Source organism: Lontra canadensis, unplaced genomic scaffold (genome assembly GCF_010015895.1).
Source record: "Lontra canadensis isolate GAN:19392208 unplaced genomic scaffold, GSC_riverotter_1.0 scaffold25, whole genome shotgun sequence".
Lineage (NCBI taxonomy): Eukaryota > Metazoa > Chordata > Mammalia > Carnivora > Mustelidae > Lontra > Lontra canadensis.
The window spans coordinates 10,317,793-10,336,332 of NW_022631019.1; the positions used below are offsets into that span (position 1 = coordinate 10,317,793).

General features: G+C 52.8%; 1 protein-coding gene across 4 annotated transcripts in view; it reads left to right on the forward strand.

The window, feature by feature from the left end:
* KAZN (kazrin, periplakin interacting protein) overlaps positions 1-18,540 on the forward strand; it is a 1,022,442-nt gene that overhangs the window by 865,678 nt on the left and 138,224 nt on the right. The window contains exon 1 of one of the 4 annotated variants that reach the window (XM_032863467.1): positions 14,775-15,172. The exons of 2 other annotated variants lie outside the window; for them this stretch is intronic. In XM_032863467.1, the coding sequence (XP_032719358.1) occupies positions 14,965-15,172 (208 nt within the window). In that variant the 5' untranslated portion in view covers positions 14,775-14,964. Of the gene's footprint in view, positions 1-14,774; positions 15,173-18,540 lie in introns of those variants that run through there. One more of the 4 variants, XM_032863469.1, reaches the window with a different exon arrangement.

An 18,540-nucleotide genomic window follows, 5' to 3' on the forward strand; every position in this document is an offset into this window, starting at 1 on the left:
AGGGAGAAGCAAGTCCTCACACACTGCCTGGTGAGAATGCAAACTGGTGCTACCAAAGAGTACGGAGGGTCCTCAAAAAAAATTCAGCATAGAATTACCCTATGGTCCAGCAATCGCATTTCTGGGTTTTTATTGGAATGCTGAATATCGAAATAACGAAAACACTAACTCGGAAAGAGACCTGCACACCCCTGTTCACTGCGGCATGATTTGCAAGGACCAAGACGTGAAAACAACCTAAATGTTCATCAGCAGTTGAGTAAATAAGAAAAATGTCACACACACACACACACACATATATACCATGGAATATTACACAGCCATAAAAAATAAGGAAATTCTGACATTTACCACAACATGGATGAATCTGGAGGACATTATGCTAAAGGAAATAAACCTTCAGAGAAAGACAAATACCATATGGTATCACTCATATGTAGAACCTAAAAAAAAAAAAGACTCACAGAAATCGAGCGTAGAATGGTGGACCTCAAGGGCTGAGGCGTGGAGGAAATGGGGAGCTTTTCCAATTCTGTTTTAAAATTTTTTAAAGATTTTATTTATTTATTTGACAGACAGAGAGAGAGACCCAGCGAGAGAGGGAACACAAGCAGGAGGAATGGGAGAGGGAGAAGCAGGCTTCCCACTGAGCGGGGAGCCCGATGCGGGGCTCGATCCTAGGACCCTGAGATCATGACCTGAGCTGGAGGCAGCCACTTAATTACTGAGCCACCCAGGCGCCCCTATAAACTTCCAATTATAAGAGGGATAAGCCCTGAGGACCTCACACGCAGCACGATGGCAGTCGTTAACAGAATCGTCTTCTGTCCGTGAAGTTGCTGAGTGAGTACATTCCCGATGCTCTCACCACCACCACCACAAAACGGTAATTAAGTGAAGGATATGTTAGCTGACCTTAGCGTGGTAAACGTTTCACATTATATACATGTATCAAATCACCACATGGTACAGCTTAACTTCACTTGGTGCTCTAGGTGAATTTTATCTCAGCAAAGCTAGGGGTGCGGCGAGAAAGAAGTGAGTTAATGGCGTGGCTGGTCACCTGGGGGAGGTAGCCTCATGACGCCCAGGGGTCCCGAATTCATCGTAGGATCCGGCTCTCTTGATGTCTGCCCCATAAAATGAAAATGTTTAAATGGGCATGCTTCTGTGTTTTTTCAGGATTGTGGAGCAGAACTGATCTTTTTTTTTTTTTTTTAAGCGCAAATGATCAGTTGAAACAGACAAGTTAATCCTTAAAATTAAAAATCATTGTTTCAGTCTTACGAGTGATCTCTTATTTTCCTAGAGGACAAGCTGGCAACCCTAGATGGGGGTTAGGGGGCGGTGGAATCATCCCAGGCTGCCCTTGATTACAGAGTCACGGGCTCTGCCTCCCTCTTTGGAAGATCTGGGAGGAGGGAGCATCTCCGAAGCCGAGTATTGTCGGTCAGATTGAAGTCTTCAGCTTGGCAGTCTCCCTAATGATGGGTCAGCACTCTTGCCTCCCCTTGTCCCCCAGTGCTGGGATTTATCAAGGTCAAGATGAGTAAAATGAAGTCCCTGCCCCCGGAGGGCATCCTGTCCATGGAGGAAGAATGGCCTCTAGGAAATGCCCTAAGACTTTTCTGCTCAGAGGATGGCGCTCAACAGCGTGTGGTCCCTGGACTGACAGTATGTGCACCTCCCAGGAGCTTGCTGGAAAAGCAGAACCTCAGGATGCCCCCTACCCCGAATCTGCCTTTTAACAAGATCCCCAGGAGATGCATATGCCCAGTACAGAATGAGAAGTGCTGTGGGATGATCCCCTCATACCCTAAGAGGGTCAACTGTGTTGGAAAAAATGCACTGGGTACAAAAAAGAAGGCGTGAGGGGTGCCTGGCCGGTACCTTGACCTTTCCTCTTCTAGAAAGTGAAACTCATAACAGTAGGTACTTCGTAGGGTTGCTGTGAGGATTACCTACGTCACGTGCGCTTTAGCGCCTTGGCACCTGCTAAGTTCTCGAGGTGATGGTCGTCATGACTCTTATTCTCCCCGTTGGAGAGATGAGGAGACCAAGGCTCTAAGAATTTAAAAGTAACTTCTCCGGGGTCACAGTTTTACCACGCTGCCTTTGCAAGGATCCCCCACAGGCTCTGTCCTCTGCCTCCCACTTAGCTGGACTTAGAGACTCCTTACACTCTGCCCCTCCCATCTCCGCCAGCAGCAGGCCATCGCCTTCCAGCCAGTTCCCCTCCCGACCAGCAGAAAACATCTCATCGCAGGTTTGTGCCTCTGAGCCTGTTGCTGCCACCACACCTTTGCCTGGGCTCCTTCCTCTGCCCGGAATCCACCTCCCCCGTCTCTGTCTTTCCTCACTGCCCCCTCCGAAACCAGGCCTAGGGAACACCTGTGCCTCTGTGGATATACCCGGCTGGAGGAGCCCCTTCCCCTGCATTCCCCTCCCTCCTTGGGGGGCCACCTCTTGCACACCTGGAAGGCTGGGATGGTGTTTTGCACATCCTCGCTTTCTCTCACTTTTCTAACACAATGCTCGGTATGCAGTCAGTGCTTCATAAATGCATAGTGAGCAAATCCCGGGCTCTTGCCCCTTTATGGCCAGTTAGCTCCTGGTTACCAGCAAGGCTCTGGGTTGTCCATGGCCTGGCTCTCTCTCTCTCTCTCTCTCTCTCTCTCTCTCTCTCACTCTGCTCAACCCCTTCTAACATTCATGTGCGGCCCCTAATCACAAATGACTGTTGACAGGGGTGGCCCTCCCTCTCAGGCTCGGGTTCCTGGCTTGGGGGTTCTTGGTGTCTCTTGACTCTGCTCAGGGATTCCCGACCTCACATTTGAGGCTGAGTAATTCTTCGTGCTTCTTGTGCACTGTAGGGTGTCTAACAGCATCCCTGGTCTCTACCCACACTAGATGCTGGAAGCAGCCTCCCTCCCCAGTTGTGACAACCAGAAATGTCTCCATACAAATGTCCCTGGGCGGGGGGCAGTTCTGCCCCCAGGGAGAGAACCACCGGTGACCAGGATGAGAGAGGGGTGACTTGAGCATGCGAGGCAACAGAGAGGCCTGTGAAATCCCCAAGCCTGTATGCGGGGAGGTCATGCAGACAAAGAAAGATGTGATGGATCCATGAATGATGGATGAGAGGGTGTGTACCCCGCTCCCGCCAGTCCCTGCCGGGCGCAACTGTGGTCCAGCTTTGGCCAGATCCTGAGTCTCTTCAAGAGAGACCAGAAATCCTGTCTTTTATGTGAAATCCCCTGATTTTTAAATGTTGGCAGCTAATGTGAATTTTTTTTTAAGACACTGTGGGAAAAACAAAATATGTCTGGGAGCCCAATGTGGGCTGCTGGCTGCCTGTTTGGCCAACTTTCCCGTAGACCGAGCTTCCATTCTGGAATCTTCAGGGGGCTCTCGCCACCCCCGAGCCCGCAGTGCCCTACTCTCTCCGCCATGGTTTGTGTCTTAGGCACCGTGCACCACCACACGCACTCCCTGCTGCCCACATGGGCCACTCCACCCCCCTCTGAAGTCTAGTTTCAAGAAGCTGGAAGGTTCTAGATTCCTGAGGGAGAGAGAATATGGGAAGTACTCCACAGAGAGGCTCAAGAAGCCTGAACTGTCAGCTAACTCTGGCCCCCCGTGTGTGCTGTGTGACCTTGGGTAATCACTCACCACTCTCCAGGCTTCAGCTGCCTCCCGTGTCCAATGTTTGCAGAATGAAGAAAGAGAAGGGGGTTGAATGAATGCCTTCTGGTCTCGGGACTTGAATGAGCATTTCCCCCTGGCAGTACGGAGTCCCAGCCCTGACTGGCTTGCCGAGTGCCCCGAGGGGCATCTGTGTCCTCGTGCTGATCTGGGCAGGCACAAGCTGACTGTACCTCCCAGCTCAGGCATCCTGCATCTCAGAGCAGAAAGTCTGCGTCGTCTCTGATGGGCTCTCTGCTCTGCACACTTAGCTTATTGTGGCTGGAGGCTTTTCCAAGGCCAGAACCTACCCTCCTGTCCCTGGGAAGGGTCAGACCGTTGGCCCTGCTGCTGCTGATGGCGAAGCTCTGGGTTAATAACAAGGGCCCCATGCCAGAAGGTACTCACATCCACAGGATGGCTCAGGTGGGCCAGTCCACACATGGCCTGTCTGTAGTCTCTAGGACAGTTTCCCCACTGGCTCTGTGGCTGCGAGGAGCTTTGGCTAGGCTAATAGGACATCCTGTTGGCCTCCTAATTGTATCGACGGAAGGGAGACCCTGGGAAGGAAAAGGATCTGCCCAAGGTCACCCAGCCAAAGGGACAAACACTAACATCTCCTACTCCCGTCTGGTCTGCCACATTGGGATCTCCCGGGAGTGGGCACTGGTGAGGTGTAAGGGACAGACAGACCGACAGATGGATTCAGGATAAGTACGGACTTTACCTATCATCAACTGTGGCCTAAGACCAGTGGTTGTAGACTCCGTGCCTGGAGCACTGACATGAGTGAGGAAGTCAGGGGTCAGACTAGAGCAAGTAGCAGGGATGAAGCGGGACGGGGAATGGGGAAGTACACTGCTACCATATGGGGTGAACAGGGCTTCACTGTTACCAGACTTCCTGATTTTTCTGAAGTAAAGCTGAGTATCTGAGCTTTTTGCTATAAATTACCCTCATTTTAAAATGTTGGCATCTTGGGACCCCTGGGTGGCTCAGTCAGTTAAACATGTGCCTTCAGCTCAGGTCATAGTCACAGGATCCTGGGATCAAGCCCCAGGAAGCCCTGCTTCTCCCTCTCCCTCTGCCTGCTGCTCCCTCTGCTTGTGCATGCTCTCTCTGTCAAATAAATAAATAAAAATTTGTAAAATAAAATAAAATGTTGGCAACTGGTGTTTTAAATCCTTTTTTAGTAGAGTGCTAGGAAAAGAAAATACATTCCTAGGCCACATTTGGCTCTAGGGCCACCAGTGTGCAATCTCTGCTCCTTTCTCTTACCCTCAGTTTACTCTGCTTTAAAATGGGTATAATAATAGGATCCCTTTCTTATAGGGAAGTTGTGGGATTGAATACAGCAGTGCCTCTAGAGGGCCCATCATACCATGGGCCCCACAGAAAGTGGAACTTATTGTTATTTATTAGGACACGGGACACTTTTCTTAGGTGAAATGGGAAGGGACTGGCATATTAAGTTTGGCACAAGGCAGGTGGGAAGCCCCGAGCTAGAACTCAGGATCTTTTCATGAATCCACAGAATGGATCATGCGTTTTCTGTGTACCTGGCCCTGTGGGCGTATTTTAAGTCCAAGATCTGTCCCTTCCTCGAATTTGCAGGGGAGGCGGGACGAAGTCCATGCAGCAGCCTGTGAGTCTGTCCTTCACCCCAGGAATACCTGTGAATCCCTCCACTGGGCCCCTAATCTGGGAGAAGCATTCCACTTTCAAAGCTCAGGTCTTTGAAAACAAAACAGAATGCAGCTTCTCTCGCAGTTAGCAAGACACATTTTTGCTTGTTTGCTTTGTTGAAAAAGTTCGGGGGAAGATGCCAGTCCTTTCTATGTATCTGCCTCCTGAAACCAGTTCCAAAGATATTTAAAGGGCAGTTCTGGGAAAAGAAGAACTCAGAACAAATTCTAATTAGTCCCACTGGGACTAGAGGCCATTGCAGATCTCTGCCCTGAGAACCTGAGACCAGGGCCTAAAGTTATTTCTTGATGTCCAGAGTGAGGAACATTCTGCGTTCCTCCCTGGGCTTGGCCCACACCGGAGAAGCTTGGGGCAAAGTCAGGCCTGTTCTGGCCTTGCTGGGGGCTCCAGAAACCCCAGCTCTGCTTGGGTGGTGGTGATGGAGGCCGGGCCTGCTCTGCCACTCAGAGTGGGAGAAGCCAGGAGGTGCTTGGGCTGACGTGCCTAGGTTCTGGCGGGCGGGCGGGCGGACAAGCAGGTAAAGCAGCCTCGGGCGTGTGCAGACAGGCCTCCTGGAGCCCAGGCAGGCGGCCTCCTGACAAGGGAGGGCCCTGGAGTTTGGAGTCTGGGTGCAAAAATCCATCCGGGTGGGGGAGGGGTGGTTATGTAACTATGACGCCACAGTCACTGAGAAAGTGACCTTGCTATGCTCCACTGCCTCGTTCCTCCCCCCCTCAGAAGGACATGAAGATCTAGCAGCCCTTCCTCTGGGCTCGGCAGTGGCCCTCAAGTTTATCATCAAAAGGGGCATCTGGAGGGCTGTTTAGACACAGACCATCAGGCCCCACCCTTGAGCCTGTGACTCAGGAGATCGGGGTCGGGTAGAGAATTTGTCTCTCTCCTAAATGCTCAGGGATGGTGCTGATGCCGCCGGTCTGGGGGTCACACTTGGAGAATCACTGTTCTAGGACTGAGTGAAGTCAGTCTGCCTAAGCCCCTGATTTGCTGTGTGCACCCGGGCAAGTGTCTGAGCTTCTCTGGGCTTCAGTTTTTCTTAGGAGGAGGAGCCAGCTTTTGTCTTTGAACAAGTATCCCTCAGTGTTGGGACGCCTAATTCCTCTTCCTCCGTAGCTTAGAGATCTTCACGTGAAAGGTCCAGGCTTTGCACAGGGCTCTTACTTGCTTTTAGCCACTGGGAGGCTAAGCCGCTATAGGAGAGATGGGCACTTTAAGCCTTAAAGGGGCAGGACGGGCCAGCGTCTCTGGCCTGCACATGAGAATCTAGAAGTGGTTCACCAGGCTTGTCTTTGGGATCCTTTTGTTTCCTTGGGGAGGTGGGTAGCAGAGGCCCAACCCAGCCCCAGTGACAAGGCGCCTATGGCATAGACAGTTAGAATCTGCTGGCAGTCCTCCTTTCTCATCTTAACATCCAAGTGGGGTTTCAGCTTCCTACACACTGGGGTCCTGTTGTCTCTTCCCACGGCATCTAGGACAGGAGTGGGCTCATGGCAGATGCCGAGTGAGGACTGACCAAATAAAATGAACAAGCAAAGGAGCAAATGGGTCCTTCACTGAACCAGCCCCAGAGCCCAGCTGTCTTCCATCTGCCCTCTGCAGCTCCGTGGGCTTCCCCACATAGAGTCTCCTTTGTTCTTCACAGAACAGTCTTGGGGAACAGGCAAGTACTCTTACTAACCCCATTTCACAGGCAGGAAAACTGAGGCCCCAGGTGGCCTGACTTGCTCAATTTCACTGCTAAGTACAGGGCAGCTGCAGCAAGAAAGGTGCAGAACTCCATGCCACAGCCCCTCACAAGACCCCCTCCCCAGTCGAATCAGTTTTACCTCCCACGTCCCTAGATGGAGGCTCTGCAGGTAATGGCTGTGGACATGAAGTGGGAAGAGGAATGGCGTCACCGCAGGTGCCCGTGGCAGGCTTGACCACACAGGGTTCACCTCCCGAGCCCAGGGCAGTGCCTGGCACCTAGTTGGTGCATAATCAGTACTTGTTGGGTCAACGGGTAGATAAAGGAAAACAGGCTTGGTTTAAGTCCTAGGTCTGAATTGACCAGTCGTGCGATCTTAGACAAATCCTCTTTCCCCTCTAAGCTCTTGGTTTCTTCAACTGTGAAACAATAATAATAATAATTACAGTAACAACATAAAAGTTATGAAAGCAGACTCTCTAGAGCCAGAATTGCCTGTCTGAATCCTGGCCCCGCCATGTGGTACTGTGTGACTTCAGGCAGCCTACTAAACCTCTCTGTTTCTTGGTTTCCTCACTGATAAAGTGAGGATAAGGACAGTATTTATATAGTGTTGTGGGGATTGTACTGAGCTAATATGTGGAAAGTGCTCTATCCAATATTACTAACAACCCTTAACAACGATGGTCTATCTCTGTGCATTGGTAAATTAAATAACATTTAAGTAACAATGTAGTTACCCAAAGGATACAAACATAGTGATTGGAAGAGACACCTGCACCCCAGTGTTTATGACAGCAATGTCTACAATAGCCAAACTGTGGAAAGAGCCCAGATGTCCATCGACAGATGAATGGATAAAGAAGATCTAGTAAACACACACACAGAGAGACACACACACACTGGAATATTACTCAGCCATCAAAAAATGAAATCTTACCATTTGCAATGATGTGGATGGAACTAGAGGGTATTACGCTAAGCGAAATAAGTCAATCAGGGAAAGATCAATATCATATGATCTCATTCATATGTGGAATTTAAGAATCAAAACAGAGGAGCATAGAGGAAGGGAGGAAAAAATAAAATAAGATGAAATCAGAGAGGGAGACAAACCATAAGAGACTCTTAACCACAGGAAACAAACCGAGGGTTGCTAGAGGGGCAGAAGGTTGGCGGGGGTGGGGACGGGGTAACTGGGTGACGAGTGATGGGCGTTGAGGAGGGCACTTGTCATAATGAGCACTGGATGTTATATGCAACTGACGAATCACTAAACTTTACCTCTGAAACTAGTAATACATGATATGTTAATTGATTGAATTTAAATTTTTAAAAACCCTTAGGAGTAACAAGTACCTAGGAGAAGAGTTCCTGGCACAAAGACAGAAGTGCTCATTAAAGAGTACATGTTATTCTTATCTCGGGCACTGACTGGCCCATGGCCCTCTGTGTCCCTTGAGTCACACACGGGAAGTGGAGAGACAGGGTCTGAAAATTGCCGTGGTGGAGCCAGCCCCATTCCCAGTAGCCACGAAGCCCTGGGTCAAACCTGCCGTTGAACCAGTTGGAGGTGAAGTACTGCTAGTGGCCACCGGGGGCAGCAGAGGCCCCCACTCCACCCAGCTACCTTGCGCAGCATTGCCTCAGTCCCGTCTTCAGGAGGTGAAGAAAGACCGGTCTATTCCACAGGGGGAATTCCACCGGTCTATTCCACAGGGGCCCACAGGCAGGCATTTTCTCTAACTCTGACACGGGAGACATCTCCCCAGATAACACCCCTCACTTCCGATACTTAGACTTGTGACCCTGCATTACCAGGCACATATCTTGGATAAGTGCCTTTGTCTCCTCAATTTTCTCATCTAGGTCATGGGGATAGGGTGGTTTGGAGAGTTGGATGAACAAGAAAGAGCAGCCCCTGGAGGGAAGTGAGTGCCCAACAGATAGCACCTGTTGCCAAAGGAGCGTGATGCCTGTGAGCATGGAGTCTGCGATCAGGCTACATAGCTCTACTTGCATCACTCATGGGCTGTGTGTCTTTAGATAAGTGACTTGTCTTCTCTGTGTCTGTCTTCTCATTTGTAAGTGGGCATGATAATAATGTGTAGAGTATACGTGCATCTCTCAGGGCTGTTGGGAGGGTTAAATGGATGTGTAAAGTTCTTAGAACACATATAGTAAGTGCTAGGTCAATGTTCGCCAGTGTTATTATTGTAAGTCATGGTATTTTGATGTTATTGTTTTTATTCTGAATAAGCGGCAACATTTAACTTCCTGTAGAAACGTCCGTCCTTCCTTGACATGAACTCCCCAGAAAGGGGCTTAGAGGAGATGGGGGAGATATGATCCCTGGATATGGGCTTTTTCCTTTTGTTGCAGCTAAGAATCTAGTTTGGGACCCAAGACAGTCCTGCAGGCAGGACGAGGAGGCCAGCTGCCCTCTGTAAAAATGCTTCAATGTCCAGCTTTGCCCGAGGACTGAGCTAAGCCTTGGCCTCCAGGGCAGACCCTTTGGAAGCCCCCAGAGGGGATCAGGAACTCTGCCAGGTCATTTGGGGCCCTGGGAAGATTGTCAAACGGTACCAATGAGCCCATGACAGGCACACAAAAGTGTCCAGCCAGGAAGGCCTCACCAGGCCAGATGGCAGGATGGATCTGGGGTAAAATCCTCTGTCCCCATAGGGCAAAGGTCTAAATAGATTTGGAGGAAAATCCTGTCTAATCCTCCTGCTGCACCTGTGCCCCTGAGTCCTACTGGGATGGCCAAGGGAAGACCAGCACCGTCCCTGCTGGTGGCCTTGGTCACAAAGGCAACCCAGGGACTGCCAAAGACCTTCCAAATCACAAGGCTGCAGATCTCCATGGAGATAACAGGGAGTGCCCGTCTGACTTTGAAGCAATGGGCGCATCCCTCTAGCCTCCTCCAGCAATGTCCCCCAAGCCCATTTTTTGAGGGTTTTCCCTGTGCCAGGGACGATTCAGAGCTTCACGTGTGTGTTTTGTCATTAAAACCCCCACCATAGCCCTCCAAGGTGGTAGCCATGATCCTCTCCATTTTACAAATGAAGAACCTGAGGCTTCCAGAGGCAAAATCGTTCATCCGAGATCATACACTAGTGTGTGCCAGAGTCAGGATTTGAGTCCTGTGTCCCTAGCCTCCCGCAGTGGGGCAGCCTCCAGTAACCTCGTGGCATTCACACCTTCTTATAACCCCTCCCATCGAGGGAGGGCAGGACCCAGTGACTCACTTCTGATGACCAGGGGAAAGGTGATGGATGTCATTTCTGAGATCAGGTTACAAAGAGACGGTGGCGTCCCTCTTGTGCATACCCCGTCTTGCTCTTTCTTGGAGCCTCGTCTGGGAAGCAAGCCGCCATCTTGTGAGAAGAGCTCTATCATGGCAAGGAATTGGGGAGCAGCCTCCGGCCAACAGCCAACGAGGAACTGAATCTTGCCAGAGCCACAGGGGTGAGCTTGCAAGTAGATCTTCCCCCAAAGAGAGCCTTGAGCTGACTGTAGCCCCAAAGGACACCTCGATGGCAGCCTGTTGGAGACCTTGAGCCACAGATCCCCAGCTCAGCCACGCCTGGATTCCTGACCCACAGAAACCGAGAGATAATAAACATTGGACGTTCCAAGCTGCTAAGTTTTGGGGGTGATTTGTTACGCAGCAATGAATAACGAATACATTTGCTGTCACTGCTCATGACACACACAAAACATACACACGGCCACCATGAGAGGGACAGAAAAGACCAATTCAATCATAGAGGGCTCAGCTAGAAAAGTGCTTCCACCGCCACGAGCCCTTCATTTTGCCTTTGCCAGTGAGGGGCTTAGACTGAAAGACCCTTTTCCAGAGTCACACACAAGCAATGGGGACCTGGCATTGCCACTGAGGTCTCCAGACTCCTGGGAAGTGTTGCCAGGAGTTCCCAAAGGTGTTACAGACAAAAGTGTGTAGATTCCTAGGAATCTAGAACTGCTCCTTTGTCTTAGTTTCAGTGTTTGGAGAGCCTACAGTAATGTGGGCTGGAAGATCTTAGTAAAATCTCTTCTACAAATACTAAAAGCATAGCCAGTGGGGAAAAAAACCCTGAAAAATTCCAGTGGGTTCAAATATTCCACTTTGAGCACATATCAAATATAGTGAGGTCCTTTAATATAATGTTTCAGGGTTTTGTTCTTCAAGCCCAATTGTCTTGTCGTTTTCTCCAGGATTCTAAAGGAAGTTTCCCTGAAAGCCAAGCGATACTGTGAATGGGAACTGCACTGATCCCTAGCACCCCTGTCCCCAGTGTCCTTTGTGTTTTCTTGGTGGCACCCCGTTGGCATCCTGAGGTCAGTGTCATGGGGACACCATCTGGCCTCAGAGCTCAGAACCAGAGCCATCCTCCCCACCCTCTGGCTGACTGCCATCCCCCCACCCAATTTCCCACTCTGCCATTGCTCCTTAATTAGTTGTCTGGAGGAATGGATGGGGATAGTTCCTGCTGCCTTGCCCCACCCCCCAAATCCTCCCTTCCTGCTGCCTTGCAGAGGCCGGACACAGCGTACCCTGGAGAAGGACAGATGAGCCAAATCGCAGGCCCAGCTGTCTCCAACATCAATCCCCAGCATCCCCCAGAAAGGTTGGGAAGATCTTCTGGGAGAACCAGCTACATAATTTGCAGATCCCAATGCAAAATGAACGTGCGAGGCTCCTAGTTCAAAAATAATTAAGAATTTTGAGGCGATGACAGCAGAGCATTAACCCAAGCTCAGGACCCTTCTACCCAGGTTGAGCACTCAGAAGCTGGCCCTGTCTTGGAGCCTCCAATCAAAACCCCCCTGGAGTTATCATTCCTAGAGGACCTGCCCAGGTGCTCAGGGCAGAAAATGGTTTGTCACTTGGCTCCTGGATCTCCTGTTGCAGAACTGAGCAGAAACTCTCCTGGGTTCAGGGTATCCTTGTAATGAGAAACATCCCACAAGGAAGCAATGCCTCCCACCCAAGGCAGATGGTTTTTTCTGGAAGCCTGCAGGCTGCCGCGGCTCTCGGAGCTTTGCCTGCTAACAGAGTTGGGAGGAGGGACTGAGAGGCAACACTGACTGGGGGAGGTCTGGGCAGTTGGAGAACCCCAGAAATTGATGGAAGGTGGGTCCAGCTGCCATCTGAAGTCCTGGTCCTGAGAATGGGGAACTCTCTCTCTCTCTCTCTCTCTCTCACACACACACACACACACACACACACAAGGACAGCAGCAGAAATCCCCCAGGGCTGTGGGTTTGAGAAATGGCTTGGATTATTGAAATGTGAGTAGAGAGTATGTGCAGACCTCTGAGAGGTTGCAGGGGGACCAGTAAGACTAGCAGTGAAATGAGCACTGGTGGCCAGTGGGCTACATAGAAACTTCTATACCTGTTTACTCTATTGTTCTTTCTGCTTCCTCTCCTTCTCCCTCTCCCCTTTCTTTTTCATGCCAAAGAGTTGTCAACATTTTGAACTTAGATAACCCCTAAAAGTCCATATTCCTAGTAGCTCTTAAAAAAAAAAAAAAAAAAAGGAAAGAAAGAAAGAACAAACGAACCTCTAGTGACCCTGGAGGCACATTCCTGCATTATAGCCATCTACCTCTTCTTATTTGCCACAGTCCTCACCACTCCCTAAAGTCTCCCTGACACCAAATCCAAGTGGCAAGTGCTAGGTATTCATGCTTGTGCTGCTGTTTTCTTGTCATGGAATTAAGAGAAAATTGCACGTCTCTATCAAAAGTGGAAAGATAAACTAAGAGTTCCATGTACTTCGAGGAATATGGGAAAGAGCATGTTTCTTTGTGGAAGCACCTTCTTACCTGCTTATTATGCAAAGCGTGTCTAAGCCAAAGAATACAACCTAAATGCCCTTAAGAAACAAACCACGGGGAGCCCAGCACAGCCCACCTCACTCATTTATGTCCTCAGTTGGGTCCCTGAAGACATTTGGAACAGACACTCTGTGCTGGGTGTCTCCAGAACACGAAGGCATTCCCAGCTTCTCCCCTGGGGTGGCTCAGAGCAATTGTTCTTTTGTTCTGTTTTGCCTATTATCCCAGAAAAGGCAAAAAGAATTGAGGGTTTCCCAGCATCTCCTATCACTTGGTGTGAGATCAGTTTCCTCCCTTCAGCGTCCTGTGGGTGTTTAACCCCATGGGTGGTTTTCTTCCCCGGCTGGGTGTTACTGGCCAGCTTTCCTTTGGTCTTACTGGTCAGCTTTCCACTGAGCATTTAGGGTTCCAGACAGGGGGAAGGGGTCTGAGGCAGCCCTGTGGACTTCTACAGCTGGGCTAGTTTTCCCGTTATTGGGAGGGTGAGGAGGGGGGGGTTAGAAGCTGGCAAGGCCATGATGGATGGTGTCCAGACCACAGTGCTTGCAGAGGGATGGGGCTCCTCGCCCACAGACGGGAAAGTCACCTGTGAACAGTTTTAGACACTTGGGGTCGGGTGGAGGGAAGTCATTTGTTTCCCACAGCTTGGTGGAGAGCCATATGCCAGTGACCTAGAAATTCCCAGGGCTCAGGCCTGGGAACCAGAGGTTACAGAGCCAGGCCCTGTGCGTACTGCCTGGAAGGGGAGGCTGGGGACATCCCTGGAAGGTGTGAGTTCTCACCTGGCTATGTTGCCTCCACTCCCCTTGTCTACACTAGGGGGGAAACCGGACTTGCTTCCCGGAGCTGCGGGGAGATAATTAGTCCTAAAGAGCATCATAATCCTCAGATCAAAGAGGGCTTGGGGCTGCAAATTCGTTTTACAGTGAGCTCTGCAAGCCACTGGAGCACCCACTCCAGCGGGCAGGTTCGGGTTTGCAGACCCAAGATGCCACCTCGGACCAGGCTTAGCTGGTGAACTAACTGGCCCCCCACCCACTCCTGGGGTCCAAGCCTGGCCTTCCGGGGGAGTCCCTTCACCTGCCACATGATTGTGGCTGAGGGGTCTTCAGAAGCATCTCTGATGGTGGACGGGGTGGGAATTACTGATGCCTCATTTTATAGATGGGGTAACTGAGGCTCAAGGAAGTGAGATGCAGACATAGGGCACCCCATCAGATCACAGTCTGCTTAGGGATGTGGACCATGTCGGACCCCCCACCCCCACCCCCACGCCCACCTCGCCAACCCCCGGCCCAGTGAATGGGCTCAGTATTATATTGACTTGAAGAACGCCTGGTCACACAGTACAGATGAGCAAAGGAAATGTCCCCAGGCTACCGCCAGGTTCCCGGTCCATGCTTTCTGCCCTCTCCTGGCCAGTGACTGGGACTTCAGCTCTTCGGCAGCGCTGTCACAGGGATGTCAGAAGAGAGGAGACATATGCAAATTGGGGTACCAGGCGTCCGTGCCCCAGATGCACTCACTTGGGGCTTTCAAAGACCTGGGTGCAGGCCTGTCCCTTCCGACCCCTGCACCACTGGCCGTCTTTCTGACCCGCAGTCTCTCCAGAAATGACCATGTTGGGGATGCGCCGAGCGTCCCAGAATGGGGCCACGAAGCGCTCCCGGAGGCCGCGGGGCGAGTCCCGGCGCCGCCGAGGGGCCGGGGGCGGAGCCGGGCCGGGGGGGCGGGGCGCGGGGCGGGGCGGGGCGAGCGGCGGGCCCTCGCCAGCCCGGAAGGAGCGGGAGGAGGAGCCGCGGGAGTGAGAGTCGTTCCCACGTGAGAGGCCGGCGGCCGAATTCCTCGCGTGCGGCGGCCGCGGACGGCCCGGCGTCGGCCGGACGGAGAACCCCAGTCCGGCGCGCGCGGGCGGCCGGCGGGCGGCGGGGGCGGCGCTCGGCTGCGCCCCGATGCGGCGGCGGCCCGGGAGGCTGTGAGCCCCGCGCCCGTCGTCGGAGCCCCCGGCGCCGCCGCGGCAGCGCCCCCCGGGCACGCGGCATGCGGGCGGCCGACTCGGGCACCTGGGAGCGCGTCCGCCAGCTGGCGGCGCAGGGCGAGCCGGCGCCTTCCTGCGGGGCGGGGGCCGGGCCGGCGCGCCCCCGGGGGCCTGCAGCCTGCGAGCCGGGCGCGGACGCCGGGGGGCCGGCCGATCGGCCCCGCGCCGGGGCGCCCTCCGTTCGAGCGGATGGCGACTGCAGCCAGCCGGGTAGGTGCGCGCGGGGCGGGGAGGGCGGCGCGGCCGCAGGCCCGGGGAGCCGCCGGGGCCGGGCACGCGGGGGCGCTCCCGGCCGGATGGCCGAGCGCCGGTGGCAAAGTTCTCGCCGCGCGCCGCGCCGCGCCCCGGGAGCCGGGAGCGGGGCAGGGGGAGTCGCGCGGGACGCGGAGTTCTTCAGCTCGCGGGCGGGGGGCTCGGCGATTGCCGCTTTCCGGCCGAGCCCCCAGAGCGAGCTGCAGGGGCAGGTCAAGGCCACGCCTGCCGGAGTTGTGAGATGCCGGGGCGCCAGGGACCTGCCCTGGGAGGCGTGGGAAAGGGGCCAGCCCGGCACGAAGTTGGGGCGGCCCCTCTCCCGCCGCACCTGTAACCCACCTGGCAGCCCCGCAAAGTGCCAGGAGAGCCCTGCTTTACTGCTGCCCCTTTGAGCGGAACATGATGGCTCGCTTTTGCTGGGAGAGGAGAGGTTTCTCTTCCACTTGGACTAATGCTGAAAGATACCGAGGCGGTGCAGACACAATGCGAGGGTCTGACTGTGTATCGTTGGCTAATCTGCCCCAAACTGAGGACCGCGTTTTAATGTTAAAATATTCCGAGTGGGCGCGCCCATTCCATTCTGTTCGGGTCTCAACTGCCCCCCCGCCCCCGCAAGTTACGTCTTGTGGGGGCGGTGGGGGGCGGGTTTGCCCAAAGGAACCCCTGGATCCCCTTGACTTTAGAGCGGCTTCCAAGAAGTGTCTGTCATCATCAGTGTGAAGTTGGAATACTTTTTCCAGGAAAAAGAGGGGAAGGGGGCGTACAACATGGTTATTCATTATTTCTTGGATACCTATTGTGTTCCCGTAATTTACGTGGCGCGTGCCCTTAAAATTTTATCACAGGAGGGAAGCTGTGTTATCTTCGTGAAGATAAAGACAGAAAACGCCAGAGTTTGAGCAACTTGCCCAGGGTCCCACAGTTTCAAATATTCTCTGTGGGTTAACACCAGAATGCCTCTCCCAGACAGCAAGCTTAACCAGCGGGGAAACACCAGGCTTATTTACCTAATAATTATTTCTTTCCTATGAGGAAAAAGCCAGCAGCAATGCCCCCTAATTCCAGGCTGCCTGTCTTGGTCTCCCACGGAGACAGGATCCTGACAATCACAGGCATAGCCGCAGGAGCTGGGACCACCGACCAGTTGGCGGTGATGAGCTGAGCTGGTGCTGGTGTCCTGGAGCCATGGAAGTCTTGGGTCACCAAGGGTCTAGAAAAGGGACACTGAGCCCTGGAAGGAGCTTGAGTCCTTGGACCATTTGTCCTGGGGCTGGGCCTGCTGGAGACAGTCCCACCTCCTTCCCAGCTGCACAGAGCAGTTAGAGGCCAAGACAGCTTGGTGTAAAACAAGAGCCCAGATGCGAAGAACAAGCAAGTAGGAGAGCTTGGGCAAGTTGCTTCATCTTTTTGATACTCATTTTACCAATCCAAAAAGTGCTGATAATAACTAGTGTCACCCAACATTTTGATCATTCCAGAGCTAGCGTCTGCAAATCACCTTGCCTCGTTCATAGTTGATGTTTCATAAAAGTTAGTTACCAGCTTCCGTGGTGAGGCACCCGTTGGGATGCGATGCTATCCGTTCCATCTCTGCCCTCCTGAACTGTGTCGAGATGAAATTGGCCCTGACTGTTGTGCCAGTGGCTTGTTATTATGTAAACATGGAGGAGATGGCTGGGTGGAGAGAGATCTGTTTACTTTGTGTCTACATAGACTCCATTTGTGTATTCATAATAACAATATCTTAATGACATGGTGTAGCTGAGAACCGCCTGTCTCCAAGGCCTTGGGGGGTGGTTGTTACTCCGATGGCCCTCGTGGTGTCCCTTTGGGGCAGAGAGCAGTGGAAATCTCCTGATTGACGGTTGGCATCCCTGGCATGAATCAAGATCAAGGCAGCAGCTACACCAGTCAAGTCTGGAGTTCTCTCCGCCCCACCAGCCGCCCTTCACCCCCTTCTGCTCTCCGGTTCTTTAAAGATCAAATGCAGTTTCTGAGAACTTTCGTGGTGGCTGGGCGTTGAGGTCAGCCTGTCGTGGACACGGATTCTCGAACCTTTGGATGTTATTAGGGGTTTCCTCTGGGAAGCAGATGAGAGCTCTTCTGGCTCAGAACCACAAGCTGAAATTGTTGTTGAAATAAACATTTCAGCCAGGCTGTGAGGTGGCTCTTCCCAGGATCTCAGCACATCGGCCCCCAGCTGAATGTGATGTTCGGTTGAGGGAGCTGAACAGTGAGGACCCTGCTGGGTGACAGAGTCTGGGAATTGGCACCTTCAGAGGTGCAGGGAAGAGGGAAGGGCGGGGGCGCCGCTGGCTTGGCAGGGTGGAATCCGGACACTTTGACATTACTCACGGAGGGGATCCTGAGACCTGCAGAGTGATGGACTCTGTGCTGGTGACAGCTCTGGCCCCCAGGGTGGGGCCCCTTCCAGGGGAGGTGACCATTCTTTGTGCGCAGGCTAAGGACCCGAGCCGGAGATGCAGAAATTAGACACGTGCTCAGTCTGCACCTTGTTCTGCCTCAAAGCTGTGTGACCTTGAGATATTCAGTAACTCAGTTTCCCTGATGGTGCGTGACAGGACTAACTCTACCCAAGGGGAGATCATCCAGGACCCCCTCCCTGACCCAGAGTAAAGCAGGCGCTCCCTGAGCCTTCTTAGGCAGAGACGTGAACGTGAAGGATTCCTTCTCTGGTTGTGCATTCATTCCGTCACATTTCTTGAGCCACTACCTTGCCAGGCACCGCGGTAGCTGCCAGGGATCTATAGTAGCGAAGGGGACAGCTGCAGCCCCTGTTTCCATGGAGCTTCTTATCTGTGGGAGGAGATTTCCAGCAGGCAAGTACGCACAGGATGTGTCAGGAGACGGGAGGGCTGTACAGGAAAGTAAAGCCAGGTGAGGAGTTGGGGAGTTGGAGGGATGGGAGCGGGCGCTGGTCCGTCCATCTTGGGGTAGTGGGGCCAGAGAGAATGAAGTGAGCTGCACGGGTGCGGCGTCCCTAAGGCAAGGGCCCTGGTCAGCCAAAGCCACCAAGTCATTGTTGAAAAGTTGTTGGTCAGTTCGTATCTTCAGAGTCTGGGCACTCTAGCTGTCCCATGGGAAGCCTGCCCAGGCTTGCGGGCCCAGTTCTGATGCCATGCCTCCTTAAGCTTTTCTCTTAACCCTTAACTCTTAAAAAAAGTCCCAGGACCTAATGAAGCCTCTTCCAGCCTCAACCTTTTCTCTTAGTCATTGGGATTCTTGCTTCCTCGAGCCCCTCACCCAAAGCCCCCTGGCCCAGGGCACCAGGCCCCTGTGGATCTGTGTGCTGGTTCTCAGTGCTC